This window comes from Carassius auratus, chromosome 22, assembly GCF_003368295.1.
Source record: "Carassius auratus strain Wakin chromosome 22, ASM336829v1, whole genome shotgun sequence".
NCBI lineage: Eukaryota > Metazoa > Chordata > Actinopteri > Cypriniformes > Cyprinidae > Carassius > Carassius auratus.
In genome coordinates, this window is record NC_039264.1 from 23495703 (window position 1) to 23520017 (window position 24315).

At 36.1% G+C, this 24315-nt stretch overlaps 1 protein-coding gene across 1 annotated transcript; it reads right to left on the bottom strand.

Annotated features, from left to right (window-relative positions):
* Positions 1-895: 895 nt before the first annotated feature.
* LOC113040074 (voltage-dependent calcium channel beta subunit-associated regulatory protein-like) lies at positions 896-23780 on the bottom strand. Its single transcript, XM_026198322.1, is given in 11 exon segments — positions 896-3233; positions 3235-4167; positions 5606-5795; positions 10123-10357; positions 10516-10668; positions 12774-12945; positions 14247-14409; positions 14626-14705; positions 18459-18604; positions 20877-20953; positions 23425-23780. Coding segments are annotated over 10 exon segments (2628 nt in total). The 5' UTR covers positions 20928-20953; positions 23425-23780; the 3' UTR covers positions 896-2728.
* Between the last annotated feature and the right edge of the window lie 535 nt (positions 23781-24315).

Sequence of the window (24315 nt, forward strand, 5' to 3'; positions counted from 1 at the left end):
TTTAGTACCAAGTCTACTTCTTTTAATTATCAGTCACATTAAAAATATCTGTCATTTGAAGTTTCATTTTGGATCTGCTAAACAATAATTTGTCATCACATGCAAATCTATACACAGTAATATTTCAACTGACAGGCTGTTTGATTGTGCACATACTGTAAGGTCCCCAACTAGGTTTATGTCTAATCCAAGACATAGACTATTCTAGTGCCTGCACTGGGACCTCATTGTGCTTATATACAATTCTACTTTCCAATGTAAAGATTTCACTGTCCATGACATGTTCTGGATTACAGTTAATTAAAACCAAGGACTGGAATTGTAATCGCTAAAATATTGTAGGTGTACATGTATTTGACATACAAGTTACAGATTCCTATTTCTGTTTGTTTTCTATTTTTTATTAATCTCTATATGGTAATTTGGTCTGTTCAATTATGGAAAACTAGGATATAAGAAATAAGTGCTCTACTGAGATCTGGCCATAACAATTGTTTACCTAATGTTACGGTTCATCCAAAGATGGAGATTCTGGCATCATTTATGCACCCTCACGTCATTACAAACATGTATCTGCCTTTCATGTGTTGAACACAAAAGAAGATATTTTGAATAATTTTTCAACTGTTTTTGCTTATGCAATCAAAGTCAATGGGGTCCAAACAACAATGTTCGGACCCCACAGTCTTTCACTGCATGGACTGCATTTTGGGGGTGAACTATCCCATTAAATGTTAAACACAGAGGAAGGCACCATATTAATCATGTGAGATGGTCAGTATGTTTCATTTAGCCAGAGACAATCAATCAACAATTTGAGCTAGTCTGAAGCTCTTTTTTTTCTCTGGCATTGTTAATTACTCCATGCACATACATCAGTCATTGTTCACCTAGATAATGAAAGCCTTTTAATTCTAGACAGGGCACTTCAGATGCACCCTAAATATTACATGTACCCTTTATAGAACTACTCGACAGCTCAAGACAATCACCCTAAAAGGCCACAAAACAATGTGAGCCTTCATAGACAAGGACTGTGGATGCTAGCCAAGGGTTTTCTTCATTACATCAAGAGCCTCTATCACCAATGGCCTTTTCGCTCAGATTTCTCAAAGATACACTTTTCAAAACATCACAATTGAGAATCCGCCAAGGACAACCTTTTGTTTGCATGCTTCCAAGAAGATCAAACCCATAATCATCAATATAGAATGCAACACGTAGCTGACAGGCGGGAATACTAGAATTCCATTTCATTGGAATAATTCAGATCAACGTGAATGGTGGCATTTGTACCGAGATTCAACAGTTGCTTTTGCTAGGCAGTGGGATTTGCTTTAAATGATTTTAAATAACGCTTCTGTCCAAAGGCAGCTTATGCAGTCATCCACCTCTAGGGATTCTTGTCTTGGTAATTTTCACATAAAAGTACTGTTAACTAACACACAGAGCTCATTTCGTGAAATACATGCAGGAAAAGGCATGCCCTTCTCATAATGAAATTCATAAAAATTTCTCAGGCCTGATTCAAACCCTTAGAGAGGAATATCTGTGGTCATTATTTTCCAGGATTGTCTTTTCTTTCTCCGTTTTCCAAACTGTTGTGTTTTAATGTTTTATCTTGGTATTACCTGACAACAGTTTGTCACTGTATTCTCAAAAAACGTTCTGTCTTTTTTTCATTCTCACAGATATGATCAATTATACAGAACAGATTACACACTTAAAAGATGAAAAGCACAATAATAATAATAATTCAATGGTCATGAAATTACAGTATCTCACAAAGAGGCAGTTTTAGCCATTCAGTGCTTCAATGGTAAAATAACACTATTAAATGAAAAGGACAGTTAATAATGGATTGCAAACAAATTGGTGGGGAACAAGCTAACACGGCTAGTGATATAGTGCAACTATTACCATCTTATTTAACCCAAATTATAAACACTGTGAAGTTAAAAGGGAAAAGACTTATGTTTATGTTTGCTTAGGAACTGGCCCAATGCCATGGTGTTTCAGATATGCTGTTGTTTTTGAAATATGGGTTATGTGGCATAATTAGGCATGTCTACCCATACAAGGACATTTCTACAGTTTATTCCATGATGATTCCATTATGATTTATAATTGATAGCATTTTTTTTCTTTCTAAAATCTTAAAGCAGGTTCAACCACACAACAAATTCCCAGAAGCTAATCATAAGTAGTATTGAGTATTTTACAACTTCAGAAACAAAACATAATAATCGAATGAAGGGCTAGCTTGTACATTTAAAAACAAGTGAAAGAAAATAATATTGATTTGGGTCATGAACAGACATCCGGATAGGAAGCATTGCAATATAATTCATGCAATTACAAATATAATCGTTCTTAAATCTAATAGCACCCAATTTCACAGTGGATTACCTAGTGCAGAGGAAATATTGGCTTTTGAAGTCAACAAGTAGCTAAATGGAGAGCTTTAATAACAGACTTTGACATTTCATTTGTTTAAGACTTGGTGCATTGAGCAACATGAGGTATGAGCCTTAATTGCCATTTATTTAACACTGAGCATGGAAGAAGCGTCTCTACACCACTGGTCTAGGACATAATGAGAATGATTTCCTCACCATTTAAATGACCAAAGCAAACCTGTTTCAGATCGGAGCCAATGTCGATCAAAACTCTGGACCTGTCGTCGCCGTGAAGTGTTCTTGCATGAGGTGATGAAGGGAGCCACATGCTACACTGGACTGTGATCAGGGGATGTGTAGGTCACAGTCACTGCACTACACTCGGGCGGTTCCCTGGTCCTGCGGAGATCTGAGTACAGCCGCTCTTCGAGGCTTGCCGCTAGCTTGTCGCTCAGCTCTTCTGTGATTGTCTGTGGGCCATAGCTTGTACATTTGGGTGTACGTTCATCAGGAGGCTCAGGTGGTGGCAATGTTTGCCTAGAGTTCTCCTGGCCCACCGGCTGCTCTCCAGAAATGTCAGTCATTGGAGGGGGTTGCGATTCCTCAAGGGTTTCCTTTTCATTGATGGTTCCACTGCTTCCGGTGCTGGAAGATGTTCTTTTCTTGTCAGGATCCACATCAGTAGCGGTATCTGGATCTGCCTTGGGTGTTTCGGGTGTACTGGTTGCACCTTCGCTGTTCTCTTCATCAGGTGCACTAATGATTCGTGGGAGTGTGCTGTGGTAGCTAGTCTCTAGAGGGTAGTTGACAGTTTCGCCACGTCGGAGCGGAGCGCGGGTACCGGTCAAAAGAGGATTGGAAGCGCTGGCCTGGGTCGCTGTACTGTTTGGAGCGCTGCCACTGCTTACGCAGGTGCACGCGGGAGCGATGCTTGGAGCGCAGTGGAGATTCCTGCTGATCGAACTGTGGGTCATGCCGCAAGAACTCGTGGAAAAGTGCGTCGGTTTTCTCATCGATGCTGTAGTCACGCCGGGAAAAGAGGGGGGGTTGAGGTTGAACGTCGCTTTGAGTGAACATTTGGCCATAGGGGGACCACAGCATGGTGCTCTCGTCCTTTTCCACTCCATCCACCCCGCCGCTGGCCCCCGCTGGTTCCTCTTCGAGTTCTTCATCCAAGATGTCTGTGTCGAAGCTCTCGCAAACGGTCCCTTTGCGACCAGAACTGAAGAAGTGCCTGCGCTCCACGGCGGAGTCATCCTTACTGCTACTGCTGCTACCAAACAGTCGCAACTCCTCGGGAGCACGCGAAGGTGCTTCTATCGAGGCGTAACCGCTGTCCATTTGGAGCAACTTACGGTTTCCTGGCTCTCCGTCACTTCCCCTTTCTGAATCGACACTATCCTGTTTGCGACCTTTCTCTGATCCCTCATCTAGAGGCAAGTCCGCATCCCCCTCCATCTCATCCCCAATATCCTGCGAGGGGTACCTAGGCAGCCCTCCCATCTCAGTCTTAACCCCTAAAGAGCACACGCTGTCTGCGTCACTACGGACAGAGTCTTTGTCATTGCTGCTGCTCTGGTCAGACGAGACATACCGCTCAAGGGAGGCTCGAAGAGTCCAGATATCACGGTACAAGGTCTGAGGTTCTAAGCTCTCCTGATGGTAGCCCATTTCAAGACTCTCTTCCGGGGGCTCAGAGGTGAGGCCGATCACTCCGGGACCCATCGCTCTGCTGCAGTTGGGCTCCACCATCACCTCCACCTTTAACCTGAAGAACAGCACAAATCAAGCTTATCAAGCTCATTTTCTTAAATATAGTAAGTATTTCTTTAAAAAAATGCCGCAGTGAAGCACAACATTTGTTTTGTCAGTCTGGGTTTTCAAATAAATTTTAAATATAATACATTTTTGTATACTGTCCATGTCCAGAAAGGTAATAAAAACATCATCAAAGTAGTCCATGTGACATCAGAGGGTCAGTTAGAATTTTTTTGAAGCATTGAAAATACTTTTTGGTCCAAAAATAACAAAAACTATGACTTTATTCAGCATTGTCTTCTCTTCCGGGTCTGTTGTGAGCGTGTTATGGTAGTGATATCTGGTTCCCGAACAAATCACTCAATGTAACCAGATCTTCTTGAAACAGTTCACCAAATCAAACTGAATCGTTTGAAACGGTTCGCGTCTCCAATAAGCATTAATCCATGAAAGACTTAAGCTGTTAACTTTTTTAATGTTGCTGACACTCCCTCTGAGTTAAAACAAACCAATATCCTGTAGTAATTCATATTAAAAATGTATTTAATGTCACTTGGACCACTTTAATGCATCTTCGCTGAATAAGTGACCCCAAACATATTAGGTTTGTTTATTTTCCCTTCCGTTAAAGCTTGGAGTCCAGATTCAGAAATGTTAAAACAGATGCCTCCATTAGTGCACAGATGGTTGTGACTCACTCTGTGATGGTTAATTTGAGACCAGTACACAGCAACAGAGACAGGAAAGTCAGTTGTGATAGGTAAGCAAATATAAACAATATACCGTAATTCCTCAAATAAAAACCGGTAGTCAAATAAACATCGGGCCTCTGATAGTGGCCGGGGGCGGGGTCAAAACAGACAAATAAAGGCCGGTCTTAAAGGCCGGGGGGAAATTTGTGTTGCAGAGCCAGATAACTAACGTACACGCCCACTGCCGGAGCGTTCCTCGTTCTCGAGTCAAGAACCGGTTGCATCGGTTTTCGGATCACCAATACACTGAACTGAGAACAGTTTCTGTCGGATGCATCCGATTTGAGAACCGAGGATCTGATTATACTGCGCATGCGTGATTCAGCGTGAAGCAGACTGACAGAGAGCGCGTCTAAACCGAACTGATTCTTTTGGTGATTGATTCTGAACTGATTCTGTGCTAATGTTGTGATCTCTGTCCTGGAACGCTATCGCTTTTAATTTAAAACGGTTTATTTAAAACAATTATTTATCAAAAAGATGGAATTAGAAATAAAGGCCTGCCTCTAATAATTCAAGAAAACAGCTTACCAAATCTAAAGCAAAGCTTTATGCACTGTAAGCTGATGACGCCATGATAAGTCAATGCGATCAGCGCGCTGAGATCAGTCCAGCATGGAATGAGGTCTGCTGTATGAGGTGTGGTGAGGCAGATGGTTGCTATAGCAAATGCATGGGCGAAGCAATTAAAGATACCTGCCGAGGGAGGGTGGGGGTGTGGAAGGTGGGGAGAGAAGTCGTGGACTAGGCCGGGTGGGGCAGTAGGTGACATCCTTGGTGCGAGCGATGTACTGGATAAGGTCAATGTGATGGCTGTCATGATCCTCCTGGTCCATGCTCTCGCTGGCTGCACGCTGCCGCTGGAACTGCCTCCGCTTGGGGGAACCTGTGGGGACAACGTGAATTTTGTGGCATCATCAATAGACTCACAAAGCAATTTTTATGCTAACATGAAGTAAAGTTTTCACATTTCAGATTTTATTGTCAACAAATATTTGGTCCACCAAAAAAAAAAAAAACCTGTATATGCCAACTGTAGTTGCAAATGCCATCATTACCAACAAAGTTAAATGATTTCTAAAAAAACATATTTCCATTAAATAAACTGTAGATAGCATTTGCTTTGATGCGTTTGGTTTAAACAGCTCGTTCAGACTTTGGAGCATTTTGTTTTGTAAATGAGGCACAGTGTTATGGAGAAAACATTTGTTGAAAAATGAAGCATATTAGATCTGACTGCAGCTGCATCAGTATGTAAGTAAATGATTTCTAGTTGCTTTGTCTGGAAATGACTGTTTTATTTTGATAATGTCGTCATAACATGCAATAGCGTGGGGGCGTTGATACTGTTTCAGATGCAATGACGTTCAGTCGTAACATTGGCCGATAACTGAGGAACCCTTAAAGCTGCAGTTTGTAACATTTTGCACTCTTGCGGTTAATAAACAGAACTGCGTGCATCTTACGGAAGAACATTTTAGCCGGAGCTACTACTCTCTGTTTATGTCTATGGCGGATCACTTGGGTATTGGGCTACTCCGCAGCGGTACCTACCCGAACCTACCCGTGTAAATAGTCTGAATATAAACAATTATTATAGGTCTACCAAAGTGAATCAGGACAAGCCAAAAACACTGTTTCAAAAATGGATTCATGGTGTACTCGCTTATTATAGAAATTTTGTCAATTTTGAACACAAAAAAGTTACGGACTGCAGCTTTAAAGGAACCACTCATAAAAGCTGTTTCTGGGAGAGGTTCAGAATGAGGGTTGAAAATAATAATTTTACCACATATTTAATTGTTTGTTTGAACAAAAACTATTGGTTTCATAGGGTTAAAGTATAAAATAATTATTGTGAACATAATTATTCATAGTTCATTTTGCAGAAATAGTGTTTATATAATAGCGTTTTAGTGGAAAAATATTGAATTGTGAATAAGTTCATTCTCACTTATCACTATGTTATCTCATAGTTTTGATAAGAATCAAATCATATCCAGTTTGGTGGCTGAAATAGCTGATAGACAAATTACTTTTAACAATCTCACATTTCGTCTGGCTCCATGTTGATATATAACTGGGTTCTCATGAATTAAAATATAAAATAAAAGTAATATAAAGATAACTGTAAAATAATGCATAAATAATTAAAATTATATTTATATAATTTGCCTCTAAATCTATTATTATTATTTTACGTTTATTTTTATTTTTTACCAAGAAAGATTAAAAACCTTGTTTTACAGGAGTGTCCTGGCCAAGATAGATAGCGAAATGTAGACTTATACATAAATACAGCACAAATAAGATCAACATAACATATGGAACATGAAAAACATTTACAATTCATTAACTCCTCTTCCAATTCTCGAATAATGGATTCCAACCTCTCCTCTTTTGCTTTCTAAATGTAGTGCATTAGGTTTTAATGCATTCAGAAAACATAATTAATATATTAACATTATAACATGTATCTTATTTGTTACCCTGGGCATTCAGCAGTGAAAATCTGTTATATGGAGAGCATAGGTTTTATCATGACCGTATTGTTACACCGAATAAAAAACACTGAGCGTTTGAGATGCTCATTTTCACTGTCTCTCATTAAAAAAAAAAGAAGAAAAGTTTGGATTGGAAGAGCCATGCGTCATCCGGCCATCTGCTGGAGAGTAAGTCTTGGCTCTCAGATACAGCAGCTTCGTCTTGGCTGAGATAATATTCTATAGTCTGCTACACACACACACACACACACGGACGGACAAAAGCCAAACCATTTCTCTGCTCCATGCTACATGAAGGCACTAAAACTCTATTAAGGTCTTCAATCATTTTTCCAAGGTAATACACAATGCCGGGGCTAAATGAAAAGCAAAGAAACATTCAATATTGCTTTGCATCCCCTAAGGCTAGGAAACTGATCGCTTCATAGGTTCATAACACTGTCTGTACTTTCCACTCACACTTCCTTTCAAGCTGTCAGACCTGAGAGGATAAATCCGGAGATATTTTACAGTAATGCTTATATAATCAAACAGCAGCATTTAATTAATTCCGTCCCATCAGCTACACCATGCACTTTGTCATATTTAAAACACGAGGTAGAACAATATCCCACTTGCCCTATCAGAGGATTTTTTTCATGTCAATGAAACAGTATAATAAAAGTTTGATAAAATTAAGAGAGGAAAATGAGATCACACCATTGTTAAGTACATTTGAAGAACAATGGCAGCCTTTTAACTTTTCTTTTAATACATTAGTTATTTTATTTAGCAAGGGTGCATGAAATTGATAAAAAAAATGACAGTGAAGACATTTCTGATCTTACAAAAGTTTTCAAATAAATGGCGTTCTTTCAAACTTTCTATTTATCAAAAAATTAATGGTTTACAAAGACAAAGATACTAAAAAGTAAACACTGAAGACTGGAGTAATGATGCTGAAAATTCGGCTTTACCATAACAGGAATAAATTATGCTTTAAAATATATTAAAATAGAAACACTGATTTTAAATTGTAATAATATTTCACAATATTACTGTTTTTGCTGTACTTTTGATCAAATAAATTTTTTTTATGGTATTGTATGTTTAAGTACAATATTTAAATTGTAATATAATATTTAATGATTTGTCTAATTAAAAATAATTAAATATTCTAAAGCTTCTAATTAAAATGCACTGCTTTAAAAACAAAACAAAATACTCTAAAGCTAATTATAGATTAAGCACTGATAAAAACAAAAATATCTGAAAACTAAACAGTTTTAAAGTTGGTGTACAAGATGCGATTCTGAAGGTCAGAAGGTTGTGAGGCCTCGCACCTTTTATCTGAAAATCGTATGGAGGCAGTCACACATTTAGTACGATTTTACAAACTCTGACGTAAAAGCATTACGTTTCGCGTCATTCATAAAAATAGGGATTCTGAAGATGAAATAGTTTTCTTTGTGGCAGCTATGGCTAAAAAAAAAAAAAAGAAAAGAAATGAAGACATGGCAAAGAGAATGGCTGAAAAGCAGAGAAAAGCATGGACTTCCTGTTCTTCATTAACAACTCGAGTTGAGAAGGCTATTTCTAAATTTCTGCTAGTTTTTATGTAAATACAACAGGTATATTCATTCATAAAGCTGAACTGCAAATTTGGCACAATTTGAAAAAATAAAAAAACCTTTTTTACTATATATAGACTATTTATAAACATAATATGTGGGATTTGTCTTCCTCTGATTGGTCAACTTCAGATGGATCGCCAAATCATGTCGTTCAGTCTCATATACGCCACCAATTTAAACTGACAGTGTCCGAATTTTTTAGACATGTTTGACAATTATCAGGAAGTTGGGAGGTGCTCGTAACATTCACAGATCGGCCCGTAATTATTCTCACACGGTACGGGCCGTGACCATAGACTGTAAAAAATATGGACGTAGTGTCCGTGACATCACCCATAGACTCCTCAATAGCGGTTTTGAAGCCTTAAAGTGTGCAGAGCTGGCCGTCGCCATCTTGGCAGCGCGTCACTGCGCGACTCTCCCGGAAAATCAAAAATGGGCAAAAAGGCGGGAGCTGATTGCTGAAGCCACGCCCACCTAGCGCGATGGCATTGTCAGCAGCGGCAATCCACCTGTCACTCAAGTGGCCACGCCCTAATTATGATGAAATTTAAGGCTTAATATAATTTAAATGGATGAGTTATAAAAAAATTCACCCCCCTCACAGTTGTCATGAAGGGCAAAAATTAGCTATATAGACCAAAAAATTTTTTGAACCAGGCTATAAACGTTTTTTTCTGCTGTAAAGTTGGGCATTTTAACATGGGGACTGACTCTCTTCTGCAGCCAGCCTCAAGTGGCCAGTCCATGAATTGCAGTTTTAATCACTTCCTTATTGGCCTCATGAGAGAGAGTGGGAGGTTGCCGCTCGGCCGTGACCATGCCAGCATCTGAGATGCATCTGAGAAAAAATATTGTCTGCGAGCTCGTACAACAGCAAAAAACGCACCGTGTACAACCACTTTTTAATCAGTATTAAAAAATTCAGTTGGCTTTAGATTTAAGAATTGTTTTTTTAAACAGCATGAAATAGCAATACCTCTATAAAATGAATGTTTCATCAGCACAGCCTGTTTATTTGTGATGAAACTAGCGCCCTACATTCACACCGGATGCTCTCTTTAATCTGCTGCCAGCTCCTGGATGTGTCACTGACCTCTCATGTCTAGACTTGAAGCTCTCTGGCTGCTGTCGAACTTCCACTTCTTGATCTTGAAGTAGGGACTCGCTCCCTCCAGGCTGGCGTGTCGGCGGAGCTTGGTGAAGAACTGGAGCATGGAGCCCTGTGGGACCCCGCCAGAAGAGGACAGGGCCATGGATGAGGCCGACGCACACTCTCTACCATTACCTATGATGCCTGTGCTCCTCCCGACTCCTCCTCTGACCTCCATCTGTTTGTGTTCGCAAGATTACATAAATGCAATACAATCGGATGATCTGCTGTATGCATTCAGCATGTGTTTGTGACTCAAATTAACTTTGAGTTGTCCGTTCACGTGGATTGTTGTGTGTATCGTGATGTGTCAGTGGGTGAGTGTTTGTGACTCACTAGACACGGGCTGGACGGCTCAGGACCGGCCGCTGTGATGCTCTCACAGAACGTGGTGTCCACAGTGGAATTGAGAGCGTCGCCAGGAAGGGCAGAGCTGGGACTCAGAGTCCGGCTGGTCAGGGCAGTCTGGGGCAGTGAAAATATTGGTGGCTGTCCATGTGACAAACACAATGGGCGGTTATTATTTTGACAATAATAAGAAACCTGATTAACCATGATGCCTCGTACAGATATAAAAATGTTTATTAAAGATTCAGACTCAGTAACTTTGTTGAAGCAGCATTCTAACATCAAGTCCTAACCAGGGGTGCATTTCCCGTACAATGACGTAACTCACTGATTAACCACCATAGTACTGATGCATTTCTCTGGAAACAAACTAGCTAGTCACAAAGACAGTCGCAATTCTGTCGTTTGAACCACATTAGTTCGACAACATAATGCCATTGTTAATAACGTCACACGCGTGTGGTGGAGGAATAACTTCCGCTATTTAACCGATTAGGCCCCGATCAGATTTTTGCAATAAGAGGCGCCTTTTTTAAATAGTTTTCTGTTGGCAGTGAGTGTTTTGTGAGCTGTTTATGTGCCCCGTGCACCTCGCGTTTAAGCTGCCTACTGCGCCTCGCGTTTTTGCAAGAGCGCTCTGAGTCTGACTCTGAGCGCCTGTAGTTGAAAAAAAGCATCTGACGTCATTCGCGTTTTCTTTCCATTGTCTTATTGAATGAATTGAGAGGCGGACCTTCTGTTGTGGTGACGAAACTTTACTGTTGCTTAGAAATTCTACATCCCAACACCTAAACTTAACAATACCTTACTAACTATTAATAAGGAGTAATTAGGAGTTTACTGAGGCAAAAGTTGTAGCTAATTGTTTGCTAATAGCGAAAATTGGACCTAATAAAGACTGACCTATTTCTTACACCTTTCATCTATTTTTCTGAGACTTCCAATTTATTAGTTGGTTTAGTTAAACAACTGGCAAAACAACTATAATTAGAACAGTAAATGATAAAACTACTTGTGTTACAGATTACAATTTTACAATAAATACAAAAATAAAAAAATAGTTTTGTTGCTAAAATGCCAGTTGAAGCAATTTTGACTACCAAAACTGGCAAATACAAGTTTAAAAAGGTTGCTCTCTTATATTAAAAATAAGGTTGATAAAGCCATGCAAGAAGAATTTTGGACCAATGAGATTTGACTGTGGGAGGGGCTAGTTTACTGAATGACGCATTAGCAGAATGTTCACAATGCTGTGGATAATCTTTTTCCAGCATGATGAAAGAACCAAGTACTATTTTAAACATTTATTCTTAATATTTGATCATATTAGCAAAAGTTAATACACTTAAAAACACAGCTTTCGATTTATTTCTAATAAATAAATAAATAAATAAATAAATTTAGGAAAATGAACATTTGGGGTGTACTATTTTTCATATTTTTGCAAGAAGTCTCTTATGCTAATTACCGAGGCATTTATTTAATTACAGTAAAACCAGAAAAAATTCTGAAATATTATAAAATTTTAAATAACTGTTTTCTAATTGATTACATGTTTTCACATGCAATATTCAAAGCTAAATTTTCAGTCACATCATCCTTCAGGAATCATTCTTATAAACTGATTTGCTTCTCAAGAGACATTTATTATTATTAACATCAGTTAAAAACAGATGTTCTGATTAATATTTTTTGGTGGAAACTGATTTAAAAAGGTCAAAGAAGAGCATTTATTTTAAATAAAAATCTTTTGCAACGTCTGTTATGTCTAATTTTGTAAATTGTAAAGATTTTTACTGTCACTTTTGAACAATTATTTGTGTTGTTGATGATAAAAGTATTAATTTCCTTCAAAAACAAACTCTTACTAGTATAAATGATTAATACAGTTTCACATACTATGTAGTCAGTATATTTGTACAATATATAATTTTACAACAGTATTCTGAACACAACGATTTCTTTTCAAGGCTCACATCAAATAAAAACAATTTGTGAGATTCAGTAGGATTTATCACTTGTCACTTCATCACGACATGGCTAAAGTAAAGTACAACCTAACATGTTAAAACATTAAATCAATTGCTCCACTGCATAAACGTCTCCTTACACTCCACAGCACTTAACAAACTGACAATCCATCACGAGCTCAGTGCTTTTAACTGACCTAGAAATATAGGATCTCATGCTGCCCTTGTTATGACTGTCATCATATTCTCCTATTAGCAGAGCAATGTGGCTGTCACCTGAAAAACTGAGAGGCTGGATTTAGCGACGGGGCGCGCTGTCATGGCAATACTGTTCTCTGATGACTCACACTCGTGGATGGTGAGTATCTGGAGGGCGGGTGGAGGGAGGTGGAGGTGGGTGAGCCGCGCGTTCTTCAAGTGATGGAAATCGCCCTCCGTGAGCGTGTACCTGAGGCGAGGTGGAAATATGACACATGCTGGCTGGATTTTCATCAGAGATTGACACCACAAATATATCACGGGAGTGTTGAAATTATCGTTTGGATAGGCGAAGTTGAGTTAACTGTAGACAAATTGCATTTCAAGAAGCTGTTAACCAAAGAAACCAAAGTCTTCTCTGCATTCTGCTTAAAAACCGATTTATGCATAACACTTTTAATAATAATTTTCTATATATATATATACATACATAAATCACCATTTTAGTCATCTTTATTCATTTAGTTGTATCAAAATTTGACAAATTAATATTTTTTTCTCTAATTATATTCTAATTTTGTATATGTGTTAAAGAAAAAAGATTTTTAAACAAAACAATATATCTATCTTATCTATCTATCTATCTATCTATATATATATATATATATATATATATATATATATATATATATCTATATATATATATATATATATATATAGATATATATATATATATCTATATATATATATATATATATATATAATAACAAAATGTAATACATTTTTGGCAGATTAATATTTAAGAAAATATATATTTAATTAATAATAGTTCATTATCCATTTTAGGTAATAATCTATGCATACGTATTTTTATATAGTTTCAGATAAAGTAAATATAAAAATTAAATATGTAATGCATTTTGTTCTTTAACTTTTTTTTTGTAAATTTATAAACACATAATTTATTTATGTAATTTATTTATATAAATTAATAAGATTAATAAGATTTTCATTAACTCATTAAATGTTAATCATTGAAATACTTTTTGATGAAGTATATCTCAAAAAGAATATGAGTGTGTGTGTGTGTATGTATGTATGTATGTATGTTTATATATATATATATATATATATATATATATATATATATATATATATATATATAATATTGTAACAATTTTAATAATAATTCTTTATTACTTATAATTCATACATTTTTATGACCTTAAAAAAAAATCAAAAAATATAAGTACTTTCAAATATTCATTAATCGAATTACATGAATTTGTAAAGGTGCTTAGAGTAATCAGATAATCAAGTTTTTTTGTACAAAACAAACTTTCCCTTACATGCTGTCATTAATTTTACCCAAAATCTTGATGTTGACAAACAAGTTAAAGCCCCTGTTATTCCTCAACGGCTCATGCATCTGACGAGCCCAGATGTCAATGTAGAACTCATAGATAGATGAGTAATGAAAGCTGCAGCGAGCGCTGTGAATAGGAGCGCTCTGTGTCTAGAGTGGGTGGTACCAGTGAGTGGGCGGCTGACCTTCGACCCTTCTCCTGTGCTTTCTTGCTGTGATCGAAGAGCGCTGCTTCGTTGAAGGAGACCCGGCGGCCCGTTGTGCCCGTGGAGAGGAAACGCTCTGTCTCAATGTCGTGGGAGCTGGCTGCCGACAGGCAATCTGACTCATCGATGCGGATCGTAATCTCTGTGCGGGGAGAGACAGATTAACCACAGGATGGGTTTGTTTTTCGCATGATGCCCTCAGGTGATGTATGTGAGACTGTCACTTAAACTTAACCTTATCACTTTACCTGAAGCCATATGTAAATACACATGGAATGCATTACATCTTTTCATAACTAAGTGTAACTGGGCGGATGGCATGTAACGTGGAATTGAACTTTTTTAAGGAAGTTCTTACCGTGCACTGGCTGGGCCTCCTCAACATAGGTGGTATTACTTTTCTCGGTGTCATCGCTAGCCCTGAGGCAAACAATGAACCTTCAATGCAAACACGTAACCAGTCAAATTCAAATTCATGTTCATCTCATTCATAACATGCAGACCTGGGTCATTCTCAAAATATGATGACAAACATGTTCCTGGACTTCACACATTAATGGGAAAAAAACAGAAACCTAATATAAAAGGCAGCATTATATAGTCATGCTCCACACTTTTTATTATTTTAATTTTGTATCAAAAATCTATTTATCCTTTTTTATATTAGATTAGAACAGATTAGAAAGTAAATAACGTATTTAATGTAAAAAAAAAAAAAATTCTATTTTGTTTTGATGGTGTTGTCAGTGTTAAAAAGTTGTGTTTTGAAATGATACGAAAGTGGTGAAGTACTTCCTGTTGTATCATTATTTAAATAATGTTTATACATTTTAATTTTGCATTAAAAACATATTATATAACATAATATTATATCATATTATATTACAGAACAAAGTAAGTTAGCATTAAATAGAATGAAATGGTTTGATTCTATTGTTTTTTTACATTTTTATTTTATTATTTTATTTTATTTAAATTTCATTTTGCATTAAAAATCTCTTTAATATTATATTATATTATAAAGATAGCATTAAATTAAATTAAATAGTTCAGTTTTGCACATTTTATAAGATTTAAATGTTGCATTAAAAAATTAATATTATATTATATTATATTATATTATATTATATTATATTATATTATATTATATTGTATTATATTATATTATATTAGAAAGTAATAATGGAAAAAATAATGTTAATATTTTGTTTCATTGCTGTTGTCAATGTTAAAAAGGTTTGACATTTTTTTTTTTTTTTTTTTAAGTAATCAAAACAAGATTTTTAAAAAATGTGTGATATTTGTGACTTTTAACCCATGTGTGCTAGCTTTCAGGAAATCTATATGATAATATTGTACATTCTATATATACAGTGGGGCTTGAAAGTTTGGGCACCCCTTGCAGAATCTGTGAAAATATGAGTAATTTTCAAAAAATAAGAGAGATCATACTAAATGCATGTTATATTTTATTTAGTACTGTCCTAAGTAAGATATTGTGCATAAAAGATATTAACATTTAGTCCACAAGACAAAAAAAATCTGAAATTATTAAAATAACCCCACTCAAAAGTTTGGGAACCCTTGGTTCTTAGTACTGTGTTCTCCAGAAGGAAACAAGATGCATTAAGAGCTGGGGGGTGAAAACATTTGGAATTTGAAGATCAAGGTAAATTGTACTTAATTTGTGTACCGGGAAACATACAAGTATCTTCTGTTGCTTACGAAGGGCAGAACTAAATGGAAAAAAATATATATTTCAACAAAATAAGAAAAATTTGGCCATCTTCATCGTGTTCAAAAGTTTTCACCCCCCAGCTCTTAAAATGCATCTTGTTTCCTTCTGGAGCATCAGTGAATGTTTGAATCTTTTTAAATAGTTTTGTTTGAGTTCCTCAAATGTCCTCAGTGTGATAAGATGTATCTCAAAATCATAAAGTCACTGCTGGAAAGGGCTCAAATATGCAAAGATGCCGGAAAACTGAAAAATCTGCAGGACTTTAAAGTTTTAAACGCTGCTCAGTTTAACTGTTCAGAACAAACAAGGGACTCATTCACAACCATCACAAAACAGAAAGACAGTCGAGGATCATCAGGTAACAGAACACAGTATGAAGAACCAAGGGTTCCCAAACTTTTGAGTGGGGTTATTTTAATAATTTCAGAATTTTTTGTCTTGTGGACTAAATGTTAATATCTTTTATGCACAATATCTTACTCAGGACAGTACTAAATAAAGTATAACATGCATTTAGTATGATCACTCTTATTTTTTGAAAATTACTCATATTTTCACAGATTCTGCAAGGGGAGCCCAAACTTTCGAGTCCCACTGTATATTAAATTAAATATATAAAAAACCTATTTTTCTGAAATATATACATGTATGTGTGTACAGAATAAATATACACAGTACATACACACACATATAGCTAAAATGTAAATTTGCCGTCTTTTTCTTAAAAAAAAAAAAAAAAAAAGATACTGATGATGTCATCCTGCACTGCACAGATTTCTGTCCAATCAAATGCGGTTTCGAATCAATATGCCCCCCACCCAACTCCACCTGCAACCTACTTCAAAATGTAACGTTTAATTATGTTACTTGTCATTTCCTTGTAATTAAATGTGAAATTTAATAGCACATTTCTGAGTTAAAATTGTTTCTCCACCAAGTGTAGTTAATCACAGTTCTTGTCTGCGATGTAATCAAAACCATTTGAGATGTCCTGCCAAAACATGATTTTCTGGGGTCTTTAGACGTCATGCAAGTGAGAAAGTCACCAGATTTTAAAAATGTCTCAGCTGTGAATAACAGTGAAAAAAATCTCATTCACATTCACCTGCGTTGACATTTAAATAAACGCTGTATGATAGGCACAATAACAACACCGGCTTTATTACGACAATATACAGTTTCATTCACCATAAGGCACTGTGGGTAATGAGCAACTGGAAATGAGTTTCCATTCCTCTAACCACAGTGAACGGTGGCACACTGCGAGTGTGTGTGTGTGTGTGTTAGTGGGTGTTGGCTAGAGTGCACTCTCTCCCGCATCGGGAGTGATTTATCGTGGCTGATGGCTGCTATGAGATCTCATTATACTCGTCATTTGTGTGAGCCTGCACTCCTCCAGGCTGCCTGGAGAGCAGGCAGACTCTACACTTCTCAGCAGCCACTGAGAAATACAGCCAGGCTGTGACGAATGTGCACAGAAAACATTTTCGGGGCCGAGCGTCCTTGGCTTCACCAGAGGAACAGTTTATTCCAGTTGAATCTCTGTGTTACGGTTTATTTGATGTGGAATTTAGTGTCAGACGTAATCATAAGCATCATGTGTCAACAAGCAAACATCACTATCATAATGTACATTCTCAATATTCACAGTACACATTTCTTCATTTTATCTGAGCTATTTTTATTTTTTTATTTTTTTTCACATCTTGTGTGAAAGTATCCTAACCTCAACCTCATGCAGTCTTATCAGTTGGTGCGACCATCTGTCATAATAATATAATATAATATCAATCACTATACAAAATCCTATATATGTACAAATGTATCCATAAAAATACTCCTGAGGATCTTAAAAGATAAGTACAAGAATATATATATATATATATATATATATATATATATATATATATATATATATATATATATAAATTGGAAACTCTTTTTGAAAACTTTTCATTTATTATTATTACTAAAAGTATTCAACTTTTTTGGTAGTTGAGATACTAAATATTGAAGAACTAAAATTACTCAAACTAAAATTACTGAATATACTTAAAACTGAATATACTGTATATATTCATACTATATGTTATGTGTATGTGTGTGTGTGTGTGTGGAATAATTCAAAACATTAATAAATACTATAATAGATTTAAGTAAATACTAGTAATACAATTACTGACTATTTGCTACTGTTACTACTATGACTGCTATAGACTTAAGAGTATTATGCATATGAAGGAAATATATTATTTTAAATACATATTTAGGTTGCACCACGTGACTTTTTTTATGGACAAAGAACAAATTGGAAAATTCTAGGATGATATATTACTAAAATATATATAAAAAGTAAATAAATAAAAGACCTGATTGGTTGACAGAAATGTTCATCCAGAACTGAGTATGTTCAGGATCCTTTGAATGTTTATGTTGTGAGGGATTGGTCTTACCATGCATGGCGTCTGTCCCCTTCATAACAACGGCGACAGACAATCAGAAGGACCGAGAGCAGGACCACCATCCCCCCCACAAAGATGGACAAGAGGACCAGCAGGAGGACATAGCCATTCTGTGTCCCTGATGACAACGGGACATCCTGGATGAGTACCAGAGACAGAAACAAACCAGTCACAATGGAAATTCCTTCTCAGAGTAAAACTGCATGACTTCAATTTTCACATTATATAAGTTTCCCCAATTCCACTGTCCAACTTTTCAGGTCTTAAAAGCCCCCCAAAAACCTTCACTGTTACCATTTTACCAACACAGACATTAACCGCAGACATTTTTTGAATAATAAAAAACCCCTTTGTTCAAGACTGGTCCCTATGGTAATATTACATAAAGCCCAGTTTCTGGAGAAGAGGACATTCAAATGTGTGGTCTTTTGTGTCTGAGTTGAGATGTTAAGTACAGTGTTCATCATGCCAAAGATGAGTTTAGAAAGATCTAGAGGCGGAGACCTTCGGAGACAAGAATGAAAGAGACAGAAGGTTCTTTCCTCAAAGACATCAAAGCACAAAGGCATACAACACCTCTCGCCCGGCCACCTGCTTAACTGTCATTTTCGTTCATGTCCCCAAAGAGATGTTCAATGGTAAGAATGGTAAATAAGAGCATAAGAACAAGGCCTGAATGAGCCTTTGGGCTATAGATGAAGCACCTTACAGTTACTCTTACGTTATCTAGTCTTTCAATTGGTGGAGCAGAATATCCTAATTACCAGCCATTGTTCAGGGGAAGATCTAGAAAGAGTTTATTCAGATCAGGTCTATTACTTTGTTAATGAAAGAGTTTGCAAGACTATTTTTTCTTCATTAAACTAGAAGGCTATGTATCACAGAGTCTGCCATTAACCTAGCTTGGCAAGAGCAAAGGAAGGGAAAACTGGAACCTCTTTCATGGACAGTAGCATCATTGGGAGGTCTCAAGAAGAAGTCAAGCTAACTTGTTTTCATCAAAATGGATAAAACATATATATATATTTATAATATATATTTATTTACACTTTCAAAAGTTTACATTCTACACTTTTTATTCTGTAGTTCTGCTGTTTTGGAACCCAGAACTAAGATACTGATCTCAAGAACCTGCAACATAAGGAACATTTTAATAAAAAAATAAAAACATCCATATAAATCATGTCTAAATATTTTGTAAGGAAATCTAAAAATGTGTAATATCAAAATTAATTGCTTTTATTTATGTCAAAACCATGACTGAATCTGACTACATTGGGTCACAAAAAAAAAAAAAAAAAGTTACTTCAAAATAAATGTAATGCAGGTGAATGTGCATGAGTTTTTTTTTTCTTTCTTTTTTTCATTTCGCAGGTGAAAACTAGTTATTTTCATATTTCATGTGATCGGGAGTAAATGTGACTTCACCATCATTGAGGATATCAAGAGTTTGTTTAATAACCAAATTATCCCTTCTTTAAATAAATAGTTCCCCAAAATATTATAAATCTGCCTAATGATCTAATAAATGTCTAATAAAAAAAGAAAATTGGTAGTAGAAAATTGGAGTAGAATTTAAAATTTGTTTCGGCTGAAAAATAGAGAGGATATTTTCGGTTAAGGTTTTCAGCTAAATGACGTTTAGAATTTTTTATTTTTTTCAATTTTAATATTTTCGAAAAAAAATTTTTGGTGCATCACTAATTCTTTGATCATTTGCTGACGCTCAAGCTGTTCCAAACCTGTACAACTATCTTTCTTTTTAAGAACAATTTAGTCAACTCACTCCATTGAAAAGGATTCATTTACAAACTAGACCTCACAACTTCTATTTATTCCTCGCACAAAGCTACAATATGGGTTCAGAAGACACAAAATATAGAGCATGAATCATATTTACCACATTTGTGATAAATTTATGGTGCTTTTTTTTTATTTTTTTGAAGCTTTGTGAAAGAGCGGTTTGGACGTTCTTCAATGTCTCGTTTTTTTACCCAGTCTGTCATACAGGTTTAGAACAACATGAAGGTGAGTAAATACATTTTTTGGGGGGTAAACTGTATAATTATAAGGTCCAAAATCCCAGAACATCCTAGAATTAGTCGCTATTCCTTAATTAATGTCTATATTCTAATCTAATCTAATGATGCTGCTTATGCCGGTAATTGAAGTTCCTCACAGTAACTCATGGTTGTGACGCTCTATCACATCGTCTGACGGCTCGATGGATTCGGTCTGACCCGAAGTTCTCTAGCAAGGGCTAATTTGCTTAGATCTTGCGCCGGATCCAATTACGAGGGACACAGAACAGGATATTTTCAATTCGCATGTCTGGAGATAGCGCTGCAAAGAGAGGGAATGGGCGTAATGAGAGTAACCAGCGCAGGAAAGAGAAGCCCAAGTACTTACAGTGGGGTAAGTTCTGTTCTGGTTTGTCCATATGGCAGACTCATTGCTCATGGTCCAAGCCAGAGAGAGTGTCCCCCCTGAGGAAGACATTACAGGAAGTCAGGCAGCTGCTTTGAAGCCGGTTATGGCACTGAAGAAGGATTTGGATTCTCCTTCACAAGGAAAATAAGACAAATGCGTCCCTGAAGTTTCCTTTGAATGCTTTGTGAAATACTCAGCTTTTAAGCCACAATATAGTTCCCAGATATGTTTGATTGCAACTCTTGTACATACAAACACACACTTATGCAATCCTGTGACAAAATGTCCCCCCAGAAATCCCTTTTCATTTCCTCTTTCATCCAGTGGCTGAGGCCCAGCAGCATATGCTCCCCTTAAAACCATCAACGCCACAGCTTTCTGCATAAACCGCAAAAAAACCCCGCTCTCTCACTCCTGCACTCACCTCCCAAGCAGTCCTTGTTTCTTTAATGCTGCGACGCTGCCTTTTCTCCCATTATCTGAAGGCAGCGTGTGTTTGTGTGCATTAGATGCAGAGATAGCAGTGTGTTTGAAGGCTCGGACTGCAAAGCTTTAGGCTCCTGCTGCATACTCATCCAGCTTCTGCCCACCTACCTGTTTTCATAGCTTCTCTCTCTCTCTTTCTCCATCTCAGGTCCTTGGCGTTCCTGAGATCATTTAAGCTTGTTTTTTGTGTCTCGGATGCATAATGCTGCTGTAGTGTTCAGAGAGCCGTCTAATGTACTGTGTTATTAGATATAGATATTGAACAAATCAACAGAGACCCGTTTGAAATGTTCCGGAATGTTCTTTCAGATCTAATGGTGTGCCAGATTTCATGTTTAATTACTTTGTCACTTTCAATTCACTTGTGATTTATTTGGTTTGCACCAATTCTGTTTGCATATATATTGATGCACTGCAAAAAAAAAAAAAAAAATTATAAATAAATAAAAAAAAGTTAAACTGTGACAATGTACAAAATGCATGTTAAAAAAACTACCTTTGTTTGTATAGTTCAAGTGGTCAGGTTGAATAGGTTGTGCTTTAACATAAATAAAACTAGTAAGTTTTGGGTTTCTACATTTTTGGTTACTTGAAGAAACATATTTTACTGTCTCTAACACAATCAACAAACCATGAAGGTTATGCAACATATGCTCTTTCATGCCTGCCAGACTCTGCAGAGGCGTATCACATTCAAGAATCTCTCCATAAGCATTTCTTTTAGATTATTTGTAGAACTGCTTAGTACATTATTTACATTTCAACATTAATTCTTACAACAAACTGGCATCTTCATGCTTAAATCATGTTTAATCACTATTAAGTAATATAATACCAACAGTTATCTTTTTCATCATCACTACTTATTAACCATTAAGTTCAATGAGCTATTTTAACAATGATAAGAAAATAATCCATTTCTAGACATTTATTTATTTTAATTACTTGTAACTACAGTGGTTATTATAGTTAACTACAACTAAAAGCATTAATAAAAAAAAACTTTTGTATCTTAAAATACATTCTAACTGAACTAAAATAAATAATAGAAAAATCTGTACATTCATTTTATTTTAATCTAGTTGCCATGGCTACATTTTCTTTTTCATTTTTATGTGCAAAAATGACTAAAACTGAAATAAAAATGTATACAAAAAACTATATAGACATAAAAAAATGAAAATTATAAATATAAAAAAAATAAACACAATGATAAGAATTATTAATTAATTAAAACGAAAGCAGAAAACATAATGTAAAAACAATTTCAAAATTTTAATAAAAGTTATATTTCTACCTCAGTGGTACTAAAATAACACTGGTAACTTTTTAAAAAGTTACTGTTTTTCAGTTTTCCTAGTAGGCTACTAACTGAATAGATACTAGTAGCCAATCTTTTTTAGTATTACAGTTTTAAATAAACATTTTAATTGTACTGGCAATATTTAAATTATAACTATAAAGTAGCTATTCTGCCTGGTCATTTAATATAGCATGCCTTGCAACTTGCGAGAATAAAATACATATTTCTATTAACAACTGCGATATATAGTAGTCTAATAAATACTATAAATGAGTACTAGTAAAGCTGGAATAGACACTAGGTATTGAGATTACCATTATGACTAAAGGAATAGTTACTAATGACTTATTACACAGTATTAGACTACTCACAACTAATTATAAAATTGGCATTGGTAAAATAAAAATCGATACTAGTTAGTCTACGTGAATGAATGTTTAAACCGCTTGCCATAGAAGCGATGCGAGCATCAACAGACAGACGATACAAACTCATACAAATGAATTTAAATCTCATTCCCAAACCAGTTACGTTCAGGGCAGGCTTAGACAATTTCTAATCGATATCCACTTACAACAAAATATAGCCCATGTATGTTTTTCCAAACAAATGCTCTCCGCTTTTTAGACTACAATTTCCCTCATTTCCGAAAATAAAGCACGACGCCTTTCTAATAAGACACTGAGACGCTCGTGACGGAAACAAAAGCGGTGTGTATGGCAAGCCGACAAAACTCACCTAACTATAATTCACGTGCTCCATCAGACAAAGCGCTCGCAAACGATTCCCCGATCTTCTCTTTAATTTGGGCTTTTAAATCTTCTTGTTTTTATGAATGAAGTCCCCCGTTAAACACACCCACTCTCCCGTCGCCCAGTGAGGAGCGCAGACCGTGAGGTACAGCGTTACTTATTACAAGCGTCTATCACGCCCTCGTCCTCTCCTGATGTTATGGAAATGAGGTAATCCCCCATTTGAGTCAGTGAAAAATCCTCAGTAACGGGCATCCCCATGCGGTCTGGGCTCACTGCAGTTTTGGGTAACATAGGCTATGGATGATAATACTGATTAGATTAACGCAATAACACTATGGGCTGAATTATTATTCAAGTTCCACACAGATGCTCACTTTGAACCCACTGAGGATAAGGATCAATTCAAGTCGTGCAGTGAATGTTAAATTTGTATTTACTCAGCGCCCCCTCGTGCTCGTGTCATCCGTTGCATCCTCAGGCCTATCATCATTTTTACTTCAGTGATTAATTGATATCAGTAAGATTATGTTAGGCTATTAAACAGACTTAAGTAAGACTAAAATAAAATAAAAAAACGACATATGAATATTTCGATGTTGACCAGAAAATATATACATTTTGTAACAACATATCCCAATGGATCTTATAAGCATATAAGCAACATTATACAGTTAAAATAATAATAATAATAGTAACAATCAGAGACATTGTTTTGATCAACATCTATAAACAATGTCTACCAGTGAGCATGCAAAAAAAAAAAAAAAAAAAAAAAAAACATTTGCTTGCAAGTGATAATTACTACCTTGAATGGTCTGTTTTCTTCTCACTCTCATATGTGACTGTAAACATACTCTTCAATGACAAGTGTCAC